This window comes from Frieseomelitta varia, unplaced genomic scaffold (genome assembly GCF_011392965.1).
Source record: "Frieseomelitta varia isolate USP_RPSP 00005682 unplaced genomic scaffold, Fvar_1.2 scaffold_320, whole genome shotgun sequence".
In the NCBI taxonomy this organism is placed as follows: Eukaryota; Metazoa; Arthropoda; class Insecta; order Hymenoptera; family Apidae; genus Frieseomelitta; species Frieseomelitta varia.
Genome location: NW_025110058.1, coordinates 494,419 through 512,845, shown reverse-complemented (window position 1 = coordinate 512,845; position 18,427 = coordinate 494,419). Strand labels below are relative to the sequence as shown.

The following is an 18,427-nucleotide window of genomic DNA, read 5'->3' as shown; positions in this document are numbered from 1 at the left end:
TCGATATGACAAATCTTTGCGATCTATCGTTCGACAATTTCATGCTACAGGTTAGAATCAAGATGTCTGCATACATTGAAAAACTGAATACATCGTTCAAAACTATTAAACAAAACTATTACAAAAAATATGGTAAGTGTTAAATATTATTTGGAAATTATTTAAGGATTATCTTCTTATGTAGAAATCTAGGTTACGATAGATAGATAGAAGTTATCAAATTTGGATCGAGTCGAATCTAAATTATTGATCTCTCTGTTACATTTGTCGATTCGATTCAGAATGTGCCTCAACACGTGTATATATAGATTTTTATAAGTATTTTCATTTTATTTTCATTTTTAGGTGTTTCATTCGTCAGAACGATCGAACTCTTTCGATAGCTACGCATTTTCTAGGTTATTTGACATGGTGTAGATCATGTATAATCAAGACACGAACTCTAAATGTGGCGAACCTCCTATTTAGACACTGCAGTTGACTCATACCCAGTTATTTCGGGCAACGGCGTGTTTTCGTCCACGCTTACACACTCGTGCGCCGGTACGTCCGGGACGCGCGTGCACACTTACTACTTACGATAGAAACGCACGCTCACGATTCCATGGATGCAACGCGTGAGTTACATCATACTACTGTACCAGTCACGTAAATACAAGAGGTACAAGGATTTTCGTAGCATGAAAAATCAAAAAATCACGCTCAACATTTTAGCAAGCTGCCAGGCGAAACGAGGTTAGGTCACATGGCAGATCGTTGTGTGTACTACGTATAAAAGACACGATGTTTCGGCTTTCTCAGCTCATTTTTCACGCGAAGACCCGTATATATACGACAGAGGCTCGTAACATTCACGTATATGTATACATACACATACGTTGCAAAGCTCGTCCCCGTTGCATGTCCTGCGGTCTGTCTATACACGCATGTTCTTTTTTTCACGGTTTTCAATAACTCGTTCGAGAACGACTCGTACCCCTATTTTCTCTTCCACTCCATTGGTCTTACGTGACAATGTACGCAACAAAACGATTTCCTTGATAACGCCACTCGTGCGAGGCGACGAAATGTACAGCTGCGGACTATAATAGAACTAGCAATACGAACGACCCCTCTCGTCACTGCATCACGCACGGGAAAAATAAGTTTTTATCGATTACTAACCTACGACAACCATCTCGCCCGGCAGCGTAGGCTTCGGCTATAGAACACAGCGCGGAAGCTCGATACTAAAATCTGCCAATATGAAAATTTACAACTTCCCTGGTAGTTCGACTCGAATAATAACGCTTTGTTCATGCTATTAATATTTCAATATTTTTGTAAAATTGATTTTACAAAAGTGTTCCAAATAATTTTTAATATTTCTCTAATTGCAGCAGAATTATTGGATTGGACTTCTCATTCGACATGAGTTAATTACAACCCAGCATCGTGGAAACTTTTTCTGTCATATTCTGCAGTTTGTAAAGCACAAACGGAATACGGAACTACGAATGGTAATTACTTTTGTGTTTTCCCTACCAGATAGAACAACAGCATGGATCGTGGATTCGAGTAAATTGTCATTCGGTAATGCAACTTTCTGTATTAAGTACTCGCGTAATTATATTTTATTCTGCATCACTACGCAGATTAAAGTATCCAATTTTAAATGATCGTGCATTTAATAATTACGATCATAATGATTAAACGGCCCAATAAAAGTTATCGATCTCCATTTAACTAATTGTATCAAACAGTTACGCACTTATGATTTATAATCTGTACCGACGATACTAATAGCTTGCAATATATACATATAGCTGCCAGCCCCGTGTAAAATTATGCTTTTCCCAGCGGAATTTAAACGTTGTTTGGCTCTATCGTTGCTTTATGATGGTCATCGGGGTTCCGTCTCCAGAGACCTATCGGGACGGTTTAACGGCAAGACGTTAATTAACGTAGGTCCCCCATCACTGACCTTGCCACGTTGGTAGCAAGTCCTCGTGGTGGTTGGCTTATTACGTCGTCGACTATACGTTTGGGACCTACCCCAATCAAACCGAGACTAAACTCTTGCGCTCCCAAGCCAGACCTAATCGTCTTGAGTCACGCGACGAAGAGGGGGTGTCTAGAAAGTGCGAGGGAGCTTTTTTGTATCCGTTCTTCAATCCCCTCGGAATTCACCACTCGTGTGATCACTCGAACGCATCGGACAGAAAGAATTATTTACGCTAGTCACTTGGAACACCCGGACAGTGTTCGTCATTGTACCCTGTGTACATGCCATTATCGTTGAGCGTTTAAGACGCGTACCTCCATGCGGTGAACAACCGTGCGAACCATCAGGATTCTCGGTTGAACGATTTCGGTTTGCATAGGTCCGTTACATACCCATTATCATTTCCATAGAATTTGTGTGTATAGTATATTTTCTACAGAGAGGCAAATTTTCAACATTGCTTATTAAAATTCTATTTTGTTTAGGTTGAAGAAAAAGGACTTTAGATGTGGTCTCTCATCTTAGTTAAATGATAAATATTAGTCTTCCTCTCTTAGGAGCAAGCACAATATTCCTTCAACTTCAAACTATCGATTGCAGACGGCGGCAACCTTGACTTTAACCCCAATCTTTTAATATCCCGCACAGTTTAGCCACGAAAACATTGATCGATCCTTCGTGATCATAATTGTGAGTGAAGCTACAGCAGCAAGGTTTTTATAATGAGTGCGTTCGTGCGTTGTGTAGATTGCCGGGCTACGAGAGACTGAAAAGGAGCCGAGATTCGAGATTCACCCGTTCCACCCGTCTGCGCGAAAGTCAGACAAGAGCCCGAGCAATCCGTTTGGAAGTGGGAAACGTGAACTTGATATCGAAGATCGACGAGCGGTCCTGGTTTTAACGGCCCGTCCGCCAATCGGTGGCCGTCGCCGATTCCCTCGAACGATGTAAGTCGAGCACCAAACGCCCGAAGAAAGGCAAAAATTTTCCTCCTCGATCCAACAACAACGTCTCGCCGATAGGTTTTCGGCTGCCGGTTTCTACACTCCTTGGTGATGGTAGGATGGATCGTGTGAACCTGGCCGGGCTACATGGCATAGCATGCCGCGATGCGGAGACTATAGTCGCTGGCTAGACTGCACCCCCGCCAGCCGGGGAGAGAAGGTCGACGGAGATCGTGGAACGGGGGTAGGAGCAGTGGAGACGGGTAAGGGAGGATGGGTGGGGCAGTCGGATACGGTTGGGAGGAAGAGGGAGAACAGCAGGGGAAAAGAGAGAAAGAGAGGAGAGAGCACAGAGAAGGGATGCGAAAGAGGGAGAAAGAGAGTATGGCGCAGCGGGGGCGAGGGTTTCGACGGTTCGAGGTAGGGAACGATGGCTAGACACCGCTCAGACGGTCCAGGGGGTCGCAGGGGGTAATTTCTGCATTGGCGTCGAGAGCTGGGAAACGATCGACACCGACGTGGTGTCGGCCAGGCCAAGACAGACAGAGAGACTGCAGCTGGCGCGATCATCGTGGCCAACAGGGTGGCCTTTCGGGAAAGGTCACGGTACACGTCCGCTCGACACGCACCGTTCGACTGTGCACCTGCATCGATGACGGCCGCCGTGCGCACGTGTTCTGATTACGTGCGTGAGACAAAAAAGGATGTCGCGACGGCGCGGCACGCCGCGTGGGCTGTCAGTCTGCGCCTTGTGAATTCGATTCGTATCTGACAGTCCTCGAGTAAACTCGTTACCGATTAACTGCCAACGCACGCACCACGTGTCTGTTATTAATTATCGATGCGATTCTATAATTCATGCAAACATCCCTCTCCTGGCTATTGATCATTCGTTCCTCGTCAGGTGTTCACCATGGTGGATCTTTTATAGAGATGTAAAGAACGAAGCGATCGACGGCTGCATCGAATAAACTTCAAATTCAAGAAAAAAAAAAATAAATAAATAAATAAAACAAGTAGAGCAAGAAGAAAGTCGAACATTGACGTGTGGTTGAATGCTACAGGGTGGAAGGAAACCAAAGGTGGTTGAAACGAGAGAAAGAAACCTCTATGTGGTACGCCAATGCATCGGACGGCCAGGAAAGCGGCGGACTGTTTTTTATCGAGTGACTGCAGAGAGTTGAGAGTTGAGTCGAGTCGAAGCGGGTGTAGACGAGCGGGCGTCTGCCATCCTCTTTGCCTCCTTATAGGCAAGTCTGTCCTACCGGCTGTTCGCCGTTTGCCCATTGCCTTACGCGGCTTCTCGTTTCCTACCCTATAGAAGGAGATGTCTTTTTCCTCGTTAAAGATGTCCCGATTCGTGGTATCGGTTGCGACCTCGCTGTCTTCATCGGCGATCACGCGGAAGCATCGAGAACAAGAGACGAAGCTCGCGACAAAGGAGAGCTGACTTGAGTTCTGACGTCGCACACGGGTGGCAGAAGCTGTCGCGCTTGTCTTGGCCACATACCAAGAAGAATTATAGAACAAGAAAGAAACGAGAATCTTGCCCGACGTAACGCGAGACAACAGTTTCAGCTGTCGATCGACTCTGCACGTTTCTCTCTCTGGAGAAACCTTCGCCTTTCTTTTCGCATGGAAAATTCTTCTTGACACGTACAAAAAAAAAGAAACCTTCGCGACCTCTCTGATCATTGTCTCCCACTTGGTCAACTAACTTCAATATCCGGCACAATGGAAGTTTGTTAATCAGTCAAAGTTTTGCCTCGAGTATCTCTTATTTCACGTCACAATTCAACCACTTCAACAACTTACAGCAGGCTCCGGTTGTTCCCCATAACGAAACAAGAACCGTTGCCCGGCTACTTACAACTCTTTTCAATCAATCCCCATCAAATGGAACAGCACTCGGTCAAGCCGTGCGGCTCCCCCGTTGCATAGGTTCCCTGGAAATTCCATTCTATTTGCGAGCTGTTCTCCGGGAACAAGCGTTGCCACTTGGGTTCCCGCGGAAGCGTGAAGCGTTGGGTGCTTGGCGAACGGATGGAGGAACGGACAGACGGGTGGACAGGACAGGATACGCAGGGACAGGTGGCCGGTTGACGATCGTAAGTGGGCAGGAAGGAGGACATCGGGCCCCTGACGCGCCCGGGGAACGACAGACGACCAGACAGAGAAGCCAACAAACGATAGAATGAGAAAGAGAGGCTACAATTCCGTGTGTCCGTCCGATGCGTGCAATGCAATTTCCCGCAGGGCCGTCTGTCTGTTTGTGCGGTCGTGCATGCCACTTACGCCATTGTTCCTCCCCCTTTTCGCATACAAAAGTGAACATTCTCGCGATCACGATGGAATATAACGCGATCTTGTCCGGTTAGAATCGCCCCGGGACGTACATCGGGCCTGGGTCTCTCTACACACCCGTCAGCTTCGATCTCTCGATCGTCCAGAAGGAACACACTCCTGCCCGGTGAACCGAGCCTGCCTTCTTGTACACCTTGATCGTTCCGCCAAACGAAAATCCGACGCGACTTCCACTTTGTCGCACTACTGTGCATTCTCTGTGACGCTCGAATCTTTTATGGTGTATACCATGGGTATAAATACAGTCAGTCTAACTGAAACTCCGTGGATCGAGTCCCATGGCGAAATGTGAAATCACGTACGTGCAATCGAAACTTGGAGGAGTTTTCTAATCGTTTAAAACACTGAGAAATGATTACAAACATTTTATTACTGAATTTTTCGTACCTTCGACTGTTTCATCTACTTTCGAAAGAGTTACGTTATTTTCGTTTTCAATCGTATGACATTCAAATCGCAATCGGTTTTCAATTGAAAGACACAAGACCAGTTTTTAATACAGCGATCTAATAATTACTTTACAACTGGTTTTCGGTTAAAAGAAACTGCATGCCGTGTATATACGATATATCGCGTTGCCAGTGGGTCTTTTATCATCGATGAATATTTAATGCAAGTATATGAGGCTCCGGGCCTGAATCATCGAAGAAAAAGAAGGACCGCATGAGAAGGGACGAAGGACCGTGAAGGCAGATTTCGATCTATTCGTCCGCCTGTCCATCCGCCGGCCGTCGTGAGGGGGATGCCCGACGTAACGTTTCAATGTCACGGTCGCAGGTTTAGACAGTCCCCCTCCCCTCTTTCTCCCTCTTGCTATACAGGGTAGACCCGCTCGAACCACATCTGCTGCCGTCGGGAGCTGCCGTTTAACACCATACATAATCATCCAACATTGACGCGCCACACAGGCTATAAATCACAATGAACGAATTCTTATTTTTGGACGTGGTCACACCGGAGACGCTGCTCTCGTAAATTCGCTCTATTAACCAAGATCGTTTATGCGTCAGGCTTGAGCAACGACGTAGAACAAATTCAACGCGTTAACCTCTAATTGTTACGGTGAAATGGCGAGATGAAATATTAAAATCCGAAAGGTATTTGAAAATTCACGATGTCTGGATATTCCAAGTTTCATTCAGACCGTAGGTAAATTTTTCAAGGAAACTTTGCGAAAAGCGACTCGATCGATTTCTCCCCTCTCGACACCCCTGATCTCTCTCGCCGTGGCCTGCTACCGCGAGGAAAATGTCAAAGGTGTCCCCGTTTTGGAAACCCCTGTTCAATACTCGCCGAGGCAGTTTCAACTCGACCGGAAAGGTCAGCCATCGTTCCCGCGTGGCTCGCGTGCCCCGGCGCAAACAGTGGCCGCCCTCGAGGATCGAGTCGGAACCATCGATCGATCGAACGAACCGTCTCTCATCGGCCTCCACCGAGGTCCTTCGTCTCGACCTTGCACACCTCGTCGGCGAGCCGGGCGTCGATCGCAACCACTACGGAGGAGAAAACGCCTCGTAACCGGCGCTCGTTCGACGTTTCGAGGAGTCTCCGTTACCAGAGCCGCTGTCGTCTGGAGTGGCGAGGAGTTTCGTCGGGACGCGATCGGGGGTGGCGCGCGGCGCACAGCAGCGTGCAGGGGTTGGAAGGGCGGCTAGACGGGCGGTCGGTCGAATGGAAGGGTGAGACACAAGGGCGAGACGAGGGGGGAAAGGGGGGAGGATCTCTCTCGCACGGGTGAGACGAGGGCGCAGGGTGAAAGGAGAGATGAAAACGACGGCGGCGACGGCGCGGCGGAGAAAGGGGTGGCCGACTGTGTGGCACACAGGGGTAGCAAAAGGGTAAGCCGGGGGGAGGGTGCACAGTCTGGTTGGCAGACGTGATAGTTGCACGATGCCGGAGATTCCCGGAGGTTTGAGGTTTCGAGCCTTATTTCAGACGCTTCGTCTTCCTCACGGCGATTTCTCGCCGCTCCTTTCTTCTTCATTTTCTTCTTCTTACTCCGCGCTTTCTTCGCGCGAGGCCGTGCATCGCGCGGCTACGAGAACAGCTTTCGCAACATTTTCCTCATCGGTTAATAAACCGTTGCAGTATACACGTAACGTAAAGTTTGATTATTCCGCGCAAAGTTCAAGTTTTGAGTTTCAAAATGTTGAAACTTTCAGGCAGTTCAGGCTTACACTTCCGAAAGCGATACGCGTACAGTGTCCATCGGCACGTATACTCGCGCGAAAGACGCAGCAGCCGACAAATTACCACCGACTGTGAAACATCGTTGTCATGAGCATAAAAGTTCTCCGCTAAAATTCGTCCGAGCAATTGCCACCGCGTGTCAGCCGTAATTACGAGATCAATTTGTCAATTTTGTCCTCAACCTCTTCCTGTTTCTTTTTCCCCCCCCTTCGCTCAATTTTTTTCTGCTTGTCCCGTTTCACGAATACCTGGGATACACCCAGTGCGCGATGCCGAGGCTTTTTAGCCGTGGCAGCGTCGCTTTTTGCACGCGACAAAGCATTTGTTGTTGCCTTTACTAGGAACGACATGAATATTTATGCCTATCTCGCTGCCTTCGCTCTACGCCCGTAAGTGGCGCGGCAAATTGCTAGAATTCTTTGAAGCGACTCGGGGGAATGGCTGAACTCCGACAAAACGCGTTGTTGTTCTTCCTTTTGCCTAGATTCTAAAATTCAGACTCCATTCAGAATCAAACACGAACCGTAGTCGTTTTGGGGAAAGTTTCGAAAATTCCACAAGTGGACTCGTCGATGTTACTCGAATTTGTAACCAGATTGTTAATATATAATAACGTTCGATAATTTCCCAGCAGAGTGCAAATGGACGTCCCATCGCGCAATTATCATCCAGGTCCCTCGTTCTACGTTCACGCGACAATCTGCTCAATGATTCAGACGCCACAAACACGTCAAAATTTACAACCATATCGTCTGAACGCCACAGTGTGTCCCCACAAACGAGCCACCAGTACCGACTACGTATCACAGCTAATAACGTGTACGTATAAATATTGTTCCAACATCAATTTCCAAGCAATTCAAAATTTTTCAAAACTACTTCTAGCTACGAATCATACTTACATACATACAGCGTTTCGTATCCCGCGATCGGTTTGCCACAAAGATCGTGCGGCGAAAGGAAAGAAGAGAGAAAAACGGGGGGGGGGACTTGGCGTCGTGTTGTCCAGGACGAAGCGAGAGTCCAATTTGTCTCGGGGAATAATGCGAGCCGAATCGACGCGCGAGCGGCACGGTCTCTTGCAGCTGTACTTACCGCGCCGCCATAGAAATGCCGTCCCTCGAAAAATCCCCGCGTAATCACCTGGAGTTTGGGGGGAGGGGAAGGGGAGATGGTAGAGGGGCGAGGGGGAAAAGGCTCCTGGACTAGCTCTCGCCGAAAAGCGCTTTAATTCCCCGGCCGCTTAATTCCGTGCGTACGAATGCCACACGTGAATATGCATGACCCGCGCCCCGTAACCGTGCCGGGGGACAGGGAGAAAACGAGAGAGCAAAGTGAGAGAGAAAAAGAGAGAAATAGCGGAGAAAGAGCGGACCGACCTGTCGCGACGCCGATTTATTTTGTTTTGCAACTTTTTCGCTCGAACCCCGCGAACCTATTAAAATGCCGTCCGGCACGACCGCGCCCGTCTGCTCGCTATCTGTTCGTGTTCCCTTTCTTTTTCTCGTTCCCAGTTCCCAGCGTTCCTCTTTCTCCTCGGCTCGCTCTCGTTCCCCGTTTCGTTTCCGCGAAAACTTTTGCCCCTTCGGCCGCTGCGTTCCGCGAGCGGCCATGTTAAAGGACACCCCTCTGGGGGGATTATTCCTTTAATCGGGGGAAACGAGTAGGTAACGAATAGATTCGCGCCACTCGGGTCGAATTGTTCCTTGGTCGAAACGTGCCAAGATACGTACATACATGCATACATATTAAATCACGGAGAATTCGACACTTTCCTCCCGCGTCGATCACTCGAGCCAAAGCGTGAATTCACGAGCACTTTGCCAGTCTTTCAGAGTGGCGCTTGTTTTCGCGACTCTTCTTTGTTCCCACGCGTTTGAAGCCACGAAGCGGGGGGGTGAAGGTTAAGTGCGTTTTGCCAGAAAGCACGTTTTAATTAATCTTGGAATTGCCGTCCACCGGCAGGATAGATTCGAAGGACGAATGTCATTTCGAAAGCTCGCTTCAACTTCGTCGGCGAAGTGTCAAAATTATTTCCCCAAAAGTGTACAGGTGCTTTAATTCACCGAACTTGTCCATCTCGTTAATTGGCAGAAATAAAACGGAGAAACGGAGCCGGCTGTATATAGAGCCAGTGCTAATTAAACATTCCTCGTTCGCTTTAACGAATACAATACGCCCGTTAAAGCGCTCGAGCACTCTCCAGAGATGTAGATGAGCAAACGTTATCAGCCGACGTAAAAATTAACAATTACGCGTTGGTGGTCTTACATCCGGTCGTTTCGAGGCTGCCCTGTATGTTATGTACCGCATGAATGATTACAAACTAGGAAGCACTGTTTAACAAGTCGTGTTCTTGTCTGCCGTTTTAACGCAGAATTCCACCAAGCCCGGGAAACGATCCGCGAGCTTGAACAAACAGTCACTCCGGCGATGGTTTATTTATATAAATATATATATTTGTAGAAATTTGCAGGTACGTAACAATAAAGAAATAAGTTCACACGAATCCATCTCTAATGGCCACGACTTGAAAACTTTCACGCGAGTTTGAAAAGCTTCGATATTTGCCGGTGAAAATAATTTCGACTTGCGACACCCAGTTCGTTCGCTCCTTGGTCGCGTATTCGCGATGAAAATTTCTAAGGAGCTGTCGCCCCCCTCTCCTCTCCCCTGGGAAGAAATACGAGGAACAATTACTACCTTCCCGGTGTCGCGCCGAGTTACGAGTTTTATCGTCCCGGGAACAAGGACTGTTTAGCTCGTGTTTTATGCGACTGCAACTATTCCGTGCTGCACCTTGCGATTCTTTCATCCCGGCGTGGCAAAATTTTCGAGAAAGCCCAGCAACGAACCGCCGAAGCTTTCAGATCTCCCGAAAGCCTTAAGGAATGCTCGTGAATCCGCGTTGAGAGCTTCTCCACGTTGGAGATTGTTTCCACGCTGTATTCGGCCACGTTTCAGACCGTGTTGCCATTACAATAATTACTCACGCCTGTTTCCACCGATCGCCAATTTGTCCTGCGAAATGTACGTTTTACGATTAACAGCAGCCAGGCCTTTTTAGTTCGGAGTTTCAAGCGTGGCGCGTATGTTTCTTATTAACAAATTTCAAGAGCCGTCGGCTCGACGTTCTGTTACGTTTCGGAGATTCTTTCGTGGTTAGAAATCTGAACCACGGTCGCGCGTATGAGTCGAGACGGTCTGACCTGGATGTCGCGTTTACCCAACGACCACCGTCGTACCCCGGGTATTTTCCCATTACACACGTGCACCTACGTTTCCAGACGATCCCAGCGACGTCTGGCAGCTTCGTGTGTGTGTGTGTGTGTGTGTGTGTGTGTGTGTGTGCAGCTTTGTCGTCGCAGGCACACACGGACGCGGTTGGATGATCCTCGTGTGGACACCGCGTTTGTACACAAGCGTTCGAAGACACGCGGGGGTGTAGTGCAAAGTCTAGGCTTTTCCGCTCGGTAAATAAAACACGCCGTGACGTCGCCGCCTCCTCGTCCTTGTTGCCTCGCTGGTTCGCGCCTCTTTTCCTCGCCTCGTGCTTTTCCTCCGCCACCTCTGCTAAAGAAGCCACCTCTTCGTTGAAACGAAAGACGAAAGGGGCGGGAAAGGAGAGAGGCGAGAAAAGTACAGTCGAGTGGGAAGACGGGAGAAAAGGAGAGAAGGCGAGAAGAGATACCAGAGGAATATGAGCGAGAATTGTTTCTCTTGCGCGGTTGCGTAAAACCCTGCTACTGCCGCCGTTGCTGCTGCTCTGGAAGAAACGACGAGTAATCTCGCGTGAAGATGTTCCCGCTGCGTCGGGTGGCGTTACGAGGCCGGCGACACCGCGCGTTGTAGGAGGTGATGGATATTAATAGGTGGTAAGCAGCATTTCATTCATGGCAGTTGCGCCTTTTCCCCCGAGGAGTCCATCTTCTCGCTTCACTCACGACGCCCTCTCCCCCTTTTCCCCCCGCCGTGTCGTTAGCATTCCTCCGTTCGCTAAACACCAATTAAGACAATCGCCATTGCGAAAACTCAACGTTTCCGCGATATTGTTATGAACTTTCGGAAGAATCGAAGCGTTCGATAAACTTTCAGTATCCTGTTTTTCAATTGTCTTATCTCGCTGTAATTCTCGAACAACGGAGCAGCTTTCCGTTTCATTGACGTGAATCCGTTTCTCGCCGTCGAGAGATATAAACGTGAAAAAACAATGGCAGCTTCGTTTCCCCGTCGTTTTTCACGATTCTCGCGGCGTTGTCGACGTTCGCCACGGAGAAATTCGCCTCGGAGGCGACGTGATAAGGGATATTCCTGTGAATTACCGGACGAGCCAACAGATCGCGAGTAAACCGTCCTGTCGGCTACGAGAGGGTGGGAGGAGGGGCGAGGCTGCAGAGAAGGGAAATTTACGCAAATGCATCTGTAAATAAGAGAAATGAGGCGCGATGTTAAAATTCCTGTTCCACGGGCAGCGGTAGCGGAGAGAAACGGTGATTCATTCTGTACTGTCGGGCCAGCCGAGAAAAATGTCTGGAAGAAAGCCACCGTTTCTACGTAATTTGCGGAGAAAACGAAAGAGTGGCGAGAGGAAGGGAGAGAGTACGAGCCGCCGTCTCGTGACCTCCCGCGTTCTCGTAAAAAAGAAAAAAAAAAAAAGGTTTCTCCTCCTCGGTCGGATGAGATTGGGTCGTGGCACCACGGGATGAGCGTTTAACGCGTAGACGGCCGTCAGTTGTCACTCGAATTACGAGAGGCGTCGCTTCAACGACAGACCGGCTAGACGTCCTTGCAAATTATGATGATTAACGCGTACCGAGCCTTCATGACGTTTGCCTCGCGTCTACGAATGAACAGAAGACCGTGATTCTCGCACCCTTTCGACTTCAATAACGATCGATCGTTATTGGGAATATTTCATTAGTAACAACGTTATAATAATCCCAAACAGAGAAATAAGAGTAACAACTTTGTTATTTATAAAAAAAATGGAATTTAAATTTTGAAAAGTTGAGAGCTACGCGGTATAGATAGTATATTTTTTTTGTTTTCTTCCCTTCTTTCTTTTTTCTCTTTTTTTTTTTTTTTTTTCAATGTGAGCAACTGAATTCAGCGAAGCGCGCTTGCACAGCTGCGATTACGAATTTTGGCTAGGGTCTGGGCCTGGATGGCGTAGCAATCAAATTATCGTGGCAGAGGGCTCGTTTCAGACAACGATTCTAAATGGGGTTGGGGGAGGGCACGAAGGGAGCGATCAAACTACAGGAAACAAGCCCTTCTCCGATGAAACAGGAAGCACGAACACTATCGAGTTTTATATAAACTTGTTAAGATGCCGAGCTCCGAGTGCTTCTGCTCGTTCTCCCCCCCCCCGATCGAAAAACCAGCCGAATCTGCGTTCCTCTCTCGCAGCAACGAGCGACAGCTTTTCACCTAGATATTCTTCAACGTTATTTTTGAAAGGTTTAGACACACCATCTTCGTTTGCTTGAGTCAATCTTCACTCGCAACCGTGCAAAAAAACAAAGCGGTCGATTCGCAACGAAATAGCGAATAGGAGAAAAGCCGATAGGAGAGTCGATAATTACGCCAGTCTACCGGCTAGACTGACTCTGGTTCTGATTTCCTAGGGCAGGAGGGAGAGTCAGACAGATACTTGTAACCAGCGGCACTTAAAAAGACGCTCGTCGCGAGGCATTCAGCGAATCCAGCGGAGCCACTTAGCCCCGGCGTGGTAATTAGATCGAAATGACGCCAGACGACGCGGCGTCGTTCGCGCGACTCGTTCGGAATCCGCTTAATTGAATGATTCATCGCCTGGGTCTAACTGTTGTTTCAATTAACGTTCGCTCGCTCGCTCGCTCGCACACTGGCCAACGTCATCTGCATGTGCACGCACCTGCACAGGCGGCGAAGACGACTCGACCTCGGCGTGGTTTCACGCTCAAATGAGAACGCGCGGTGGCAGACGTTTGACAAGACAGGGCGAGGAACAACGTCGAGACTGGGGCAAGTGAAACACGTTCCCTCTTCAGGTCTTTCAGGAGATCTTCTTCTACCTTTGCAGTAGACTTCAACTTTAACGATTAGCTGGAATGAAATCCCCGGACCGATTATAAATCAAGAACGATTGTAAATTATATTTTTTTTTTTTTTTTAATTTTTGAAACACGCGAAATCTGCATTGATCTGTCGAAAGGTGTCTCGGTGATTTCGCCAACAGAAATGTTTGGCGGGTATGAAAAGCGAAGACCGGTTAAAAGGAGACCGAATAACCAGTAATGTACTGGGTACACCTTAGACCTCGCACAGGTGTCCTTCCAAGTGTCTGCGTTAATGTAGACCTCGTGTTGCCGCTGGCACAATGGCCTTTCAGGGGAGAAACAGGACCTCGGCTAACGCTTTTTAATGGACTTAACGCGTACGGGCAGCGGAGCACGGAACCTGCGTAGGACAGGTGAACAAGCGCCGCGGGCCTTCTCGATTATGATTCCGTGTTTTATGGTAATTGAGATCTTTCGACGAGATCGAGGATCATGCAACAGGCCACGATCGTCAAGTGCAGCTCGCGCGAATCAAACATGTGACTGTCGCAAATCAGACGAGAGAACATATTCGAGGCTTCTGGACAAACGACGTGTGAGAAGGTTAATCGAATCTTAAGTGTTCGTTACGAAGGAGCCTCGTGTTTCCGAAGTTATTCGGAAAAACATCCGCCAAAGAGCGTCCACGAAATTAACGTTCGCCGATAGACGAGTGCCTCGATTAACCCTCGGGACAAGATCGGCGAACGTTTCGCGAGGTACGCGAGGTGAGGAGCCGCATACCGCGGAGCCTGGCGCGCGTGTAATGATATAATTGGTGAGAGACGATGCATCAAACATTCCGCGTCGTCGGGAGAAAACAAAAACTCCGTGGAAGCTAGACAGAAGCTAGACGGTCTGGTGTTGGCTGCGGGCGGCTCGAAACCGCAGGGATGCCGCGTCACAGACAAAGAAAGAAAGAGAGAGAGAGAGAGAGTTGATAGTGGTGGCGGCAGATGATCGAAATGGGGTGGCGGCGTTACAACTTCGCTGGCGTACTCGTCAGCCACTTTTTTTGTTGCTCTTGCTTCCAGAATCACTCTGCTCTCGCCCCCTCATTCTTTTTTTTTTTTCGGACAGCTCGCGCGAATAAAAGGCCCGTGCGAGCGAATAAAAAGAAGGGGTGGGACAGAGAGAGTCACGGGGAAAAAGGGGTTGCCATTGCGCGTAGCTTCGTCGCGACTGCCGCCACAGGATGCAATTATTTCGTAACGGTGATCTTGTTACGGGACGGATCTCCACGTGGACGAAACTCGTTGGCTCGACACTGTCGTACGCGGCTGGACCGGAAAACGGACGAAATTTTGTTTCCGATTGACTTAGCCACTGCACGAAGGGATGACGACTACGTACATGCGTAATCTATCGTGTACTTGTGTAACGAACTCACTACTTTGTGTTGTAAAATACTACGTACGTTTCTTGACTTTTCATTACGTCTGATCCACAGCCGAAAGATTACACGAGAAAGATATGAAACTAATGTTACTGATATCTTAAATGTTCAAGGTGACGCGCGTCGTATATATTTTTTTTATTCGCGATTTTCATTCGCGAAGATTGTAAATGAATTGTTCAATTTGGAACAGAATCGAGGGATTTGTTACCATCAGGAGGATGCAATTTGGAAAATGTTTCATCCTTTAAAACGAGTTTAACCCTCGGTCGGCGAGAGTGATCGAACGAAGACAGCAGCGGGAAGGAAATAAAATTGTAATCAGAATGTGGCGAATCACCCTTGGAGATTGCTTAAAATCAAAGGGTCGCCGATAGGGGACGGCTGAGTCCGCGATAGGGCTGGCGAACGATTAATTCGTCTCCTTTACGCAAGAAAATCGACCAGACGGACGATCAAATTTTCTGTTGCGTCTCGCAATCTTCAACAGTCGAGCTCGTCATTCGTAACACGTTTCTTCGCGATTAAATCTCATCGATAGTCCGTGTTTCGTTCTCGAAACAAAATTTTACACCTATTTCTCGAACGATGGAAACTCTCTCGAAGCAACCAATTCCAGAAATCCTTACGATTCCAATTGACGGCGATTGTACAGAAAGAATCAACAAGCCCCAGTTTAAAGTTAAAGTAAAATTATATAAATTCCAGAGAGCACTGAATGTTGTAAAATATGTCAAAGACAACCATTTGTCACACGCGCATGTACTGATGAATCGAAATGGACGTCGACGATATTTCTGTTGTGTGCTTTTCTTCGATGTTTCCGCCACAGATAAGAATCACAATACCGGCCACCCTTCTGTTATAGGTATTTTCAGCGCCGTCCGCTAGAAAAATAAGCGTATCCGATCACCGAACAACTCGTGACATTCCGGAAATTCGTTACCCTTTCTTCGATACGTGCAGCTGTCTGACCGATCGTTCGTCAAGTAACGAGGTCGTCGCAATTTCGTTCTCGCGAAATCGATGCGTCGATCAATCTTTCCCCCCTACCAACGATCGTTGTTAATTTTCAATTGTTGAGGAAACATCGCCTTGGCGGATACTTTCGCGTACCAAATCTATCCATTTCACTTAATCACTCTGCCCTACCGAATCACTCCTTCAATTTCGATTTAAGCGAACTCGATTTACATACGTAAGAAAATCCACTCCCACTCCCTCCCTGGTTGATATTCCCTTGCGAGGTCGTTTGCCGACGGTCTCGAAAAATAAAAGGAAAAAACATCATCGCACTATTCAGCTCGCCCAGTCGTTAGAGTCCAAGGAAACCGTCGGAGTCCATTCGGAATCAACGGATCGAGATCATTAAAACGGACCCTCCAAGTGTCCCAGCCGCGCCTCCAAGTGTACACGCTCTCGCGAGCTGCCGCTTTCGCGCTCGACAACGTGGCATTAAATAATCCCTGTGAAATTTCATATTTATACAAAGCCGCTAATTACGATTCGCGCCGCGTAAAAACGATCCTGCTCATTACACCCGAAACAATTAATTACGCGTACGGCCGTGAATCAAGAGGGCGGTGGTCGAGAATGGGAATTCTCGAGTTCAGCCGGACGGTTTTTCCCATTAATAGAGCCACGCAGTAACTCGTGAAAGTGTCCCTAGCGCCTGTAAAAATCTTTTATAAATGCATCTTTATGCCCGTTTCTGCAAAACGTTTGAAACTTTATTACCACTGCAATGAAGCTCGATAATCGCGATCACATCGGTGAAGTGTCAAATAAATCTGAAAATGTACACCCCTCCATTAGCAAAATACCAGTATAAAATCACCAGTTGCTCTAATCATGCTTCGTTACAATGAAATATTTCACATAGTACATACGATGTGATACTAGATGTAACTACAAGTAAACGTCATTTTTTGATACTGCACAAAATTTTATTTTATTTTATTTCAATACAGTTTCAATCTGTGATATAATTTAACAACACAGCACACTAAATATCAATATATTTAACTGGAATATAGATTTTGTTGTACTATGTATAATATCCCTAATATATACAGGGTGTTTCGTAACTTGTGGGACCCACTTCGGGAGCTGATTGTACGCCTAAAAATAATGAAAAAAAAGTCATATAAATATATCTGCTTTCGTTTATGAGATATAATGAATTTTCTGTTTTAATTACTTTTACAGAAGATGATCGAAATGGCCACGTTGCATTTGAAAACAAGCCTGCACGCGTCTTATCATGGATCTGGTTACTCTCTCTCTATCATTCCTGGTGTTTCTCGAATTTGTCGGAAGCCTTGCTCTATTCTATTTCGTAGTATTTCAGCATATTCAATAGATTTTCTTTCATGTAACTATTTGAAGATTCAGCAAATTTCGCAATACTCTCTAAATCAGTTCAGTTCTTACTAGTAATCGTAATACATATCGATAATAGAGCGAATATTACGATTATTAATATAGTATTATTATTATTATTATTATTATTATTATTATTATTATTATTATATTACGATTATTAGTAAGAGGTAAACTGATTTAGAGAGTATTGCGAAATTTGCTATATAAAATTGCTATATATATATCAAAGTTTTATATTCGGAAAATATGCTATATATTTGTAGTTTTATATTCGTTTTATATGCTATATATTCATTAGTTTTATATTCGCAAGATTTGCTATATATATATATATATATATATCAAAATTTTCTACGATAAAAATGTTCGAATACTTTCGTAAGTTATTCCACGCTCAATCGTTTCGTCTCTTTCTCATTGGTTTCGATCCCTTTTTCCATTCTCCCTCTCTCTCTTTCTCTCTTTTTTTTATTTTTGTCCCCCTCTTCACCGTATTTGTCGGCCACCAAACGCCGGTGGAAACGAACGCAGAACAATATTTCTCGGTGGCGGCGCGTCGGCTGCCGATAAATACGGACTTCGCACGTACAGCGAGGAGCACCCTACCGGTTTTGCGGTATCTCGAACGGCTTAATGGCACTGTTAACTACCGTATTATTTAACGGGGATTTATGCATTGCAGTCGGCCGATTAAAACGGCTGGCTGGCTGGCCAGGGATGAGGCCACCCGGTCTACTCCGAAACGATATAGGAAGATGGGGACACCGCGGGGGATGGAGTGCGTCCTTAATTCCTCGTGAAAACCCGCGCTCGGCTCGGACGCTGCTTCTGGCTGTCCGCCGTTTTCCTGGAACCAGCAACATTTCAAATCAGCGAAAATCGGTAAAGCCAATCCGAACATTCACCTATTTTGAAACATTCGAGAAAGCGGCGAGAAAAAGTTTCACAGCGAAAAGCCGTTATCGGTATTCTATTAGCGCGGAGACTGAATCTTCATCGCCCACAAATCGTCGATAACGTCGCGACCGAAGAAGATTCCGAATCTAATCTTCCCCAATCACGATTCCTTCAGCCACGCTTCTGC

At 47.0% G+C, this 18,427-nt stretch overlaps 1 protein-coding gene across 5 annotated transcripts; it reads left to right on the top strand.

Moving 5' to 3' along the window:
* The first annotated feature begins 37 nt into the window (after positions 1 to 37).
* LOC122530008 lies at positions 38 to 17,417 on the top strand. 5 transcript variants are annotated; one of them, XR_006306894.1, is made up of 7 exons: positions 38 to 132; positions 346 to 617; positions 715 to 1,266; positions 1,380 to 1,499; positions 2,732 to 2,931; positions 3,007 to 3,191; positions 4,746 to 5,636. XR_006306894.1 is itself a non-coding variant. In XM_043656612.1 (6 exons), exons 2-5 carry the CDS (start codon positions 609 to 611, stop codon positions 3,038 to 3,040), a joined length of 363 nt encoding a protein of 120 aa, XP_043512547.1. In that variant the 5' UTR covers positions 38 to 132; positions 346 to 608; the 3' UTR covers positions 3,041 to 3,191; positions 17,167 to 17,417. The 5 variants fall into 5 exon arrangements, 3 of the variants coding, with proteins under 3 accessions (XP_043512547.1, XP_043512548.1, XP_043512549.1); XR_006306893.1 differs by having other exon boundaries at positions 346 to 1,266; XM_043656612.1 differs by lacking the exons at positions 715 to 1,266; positions 4,746 to 5,636 and adding an exon at positions 17,167 to 17,417.
* Positions 17,418 to 18,427: the final 1,010 nt, after the last annotated feature.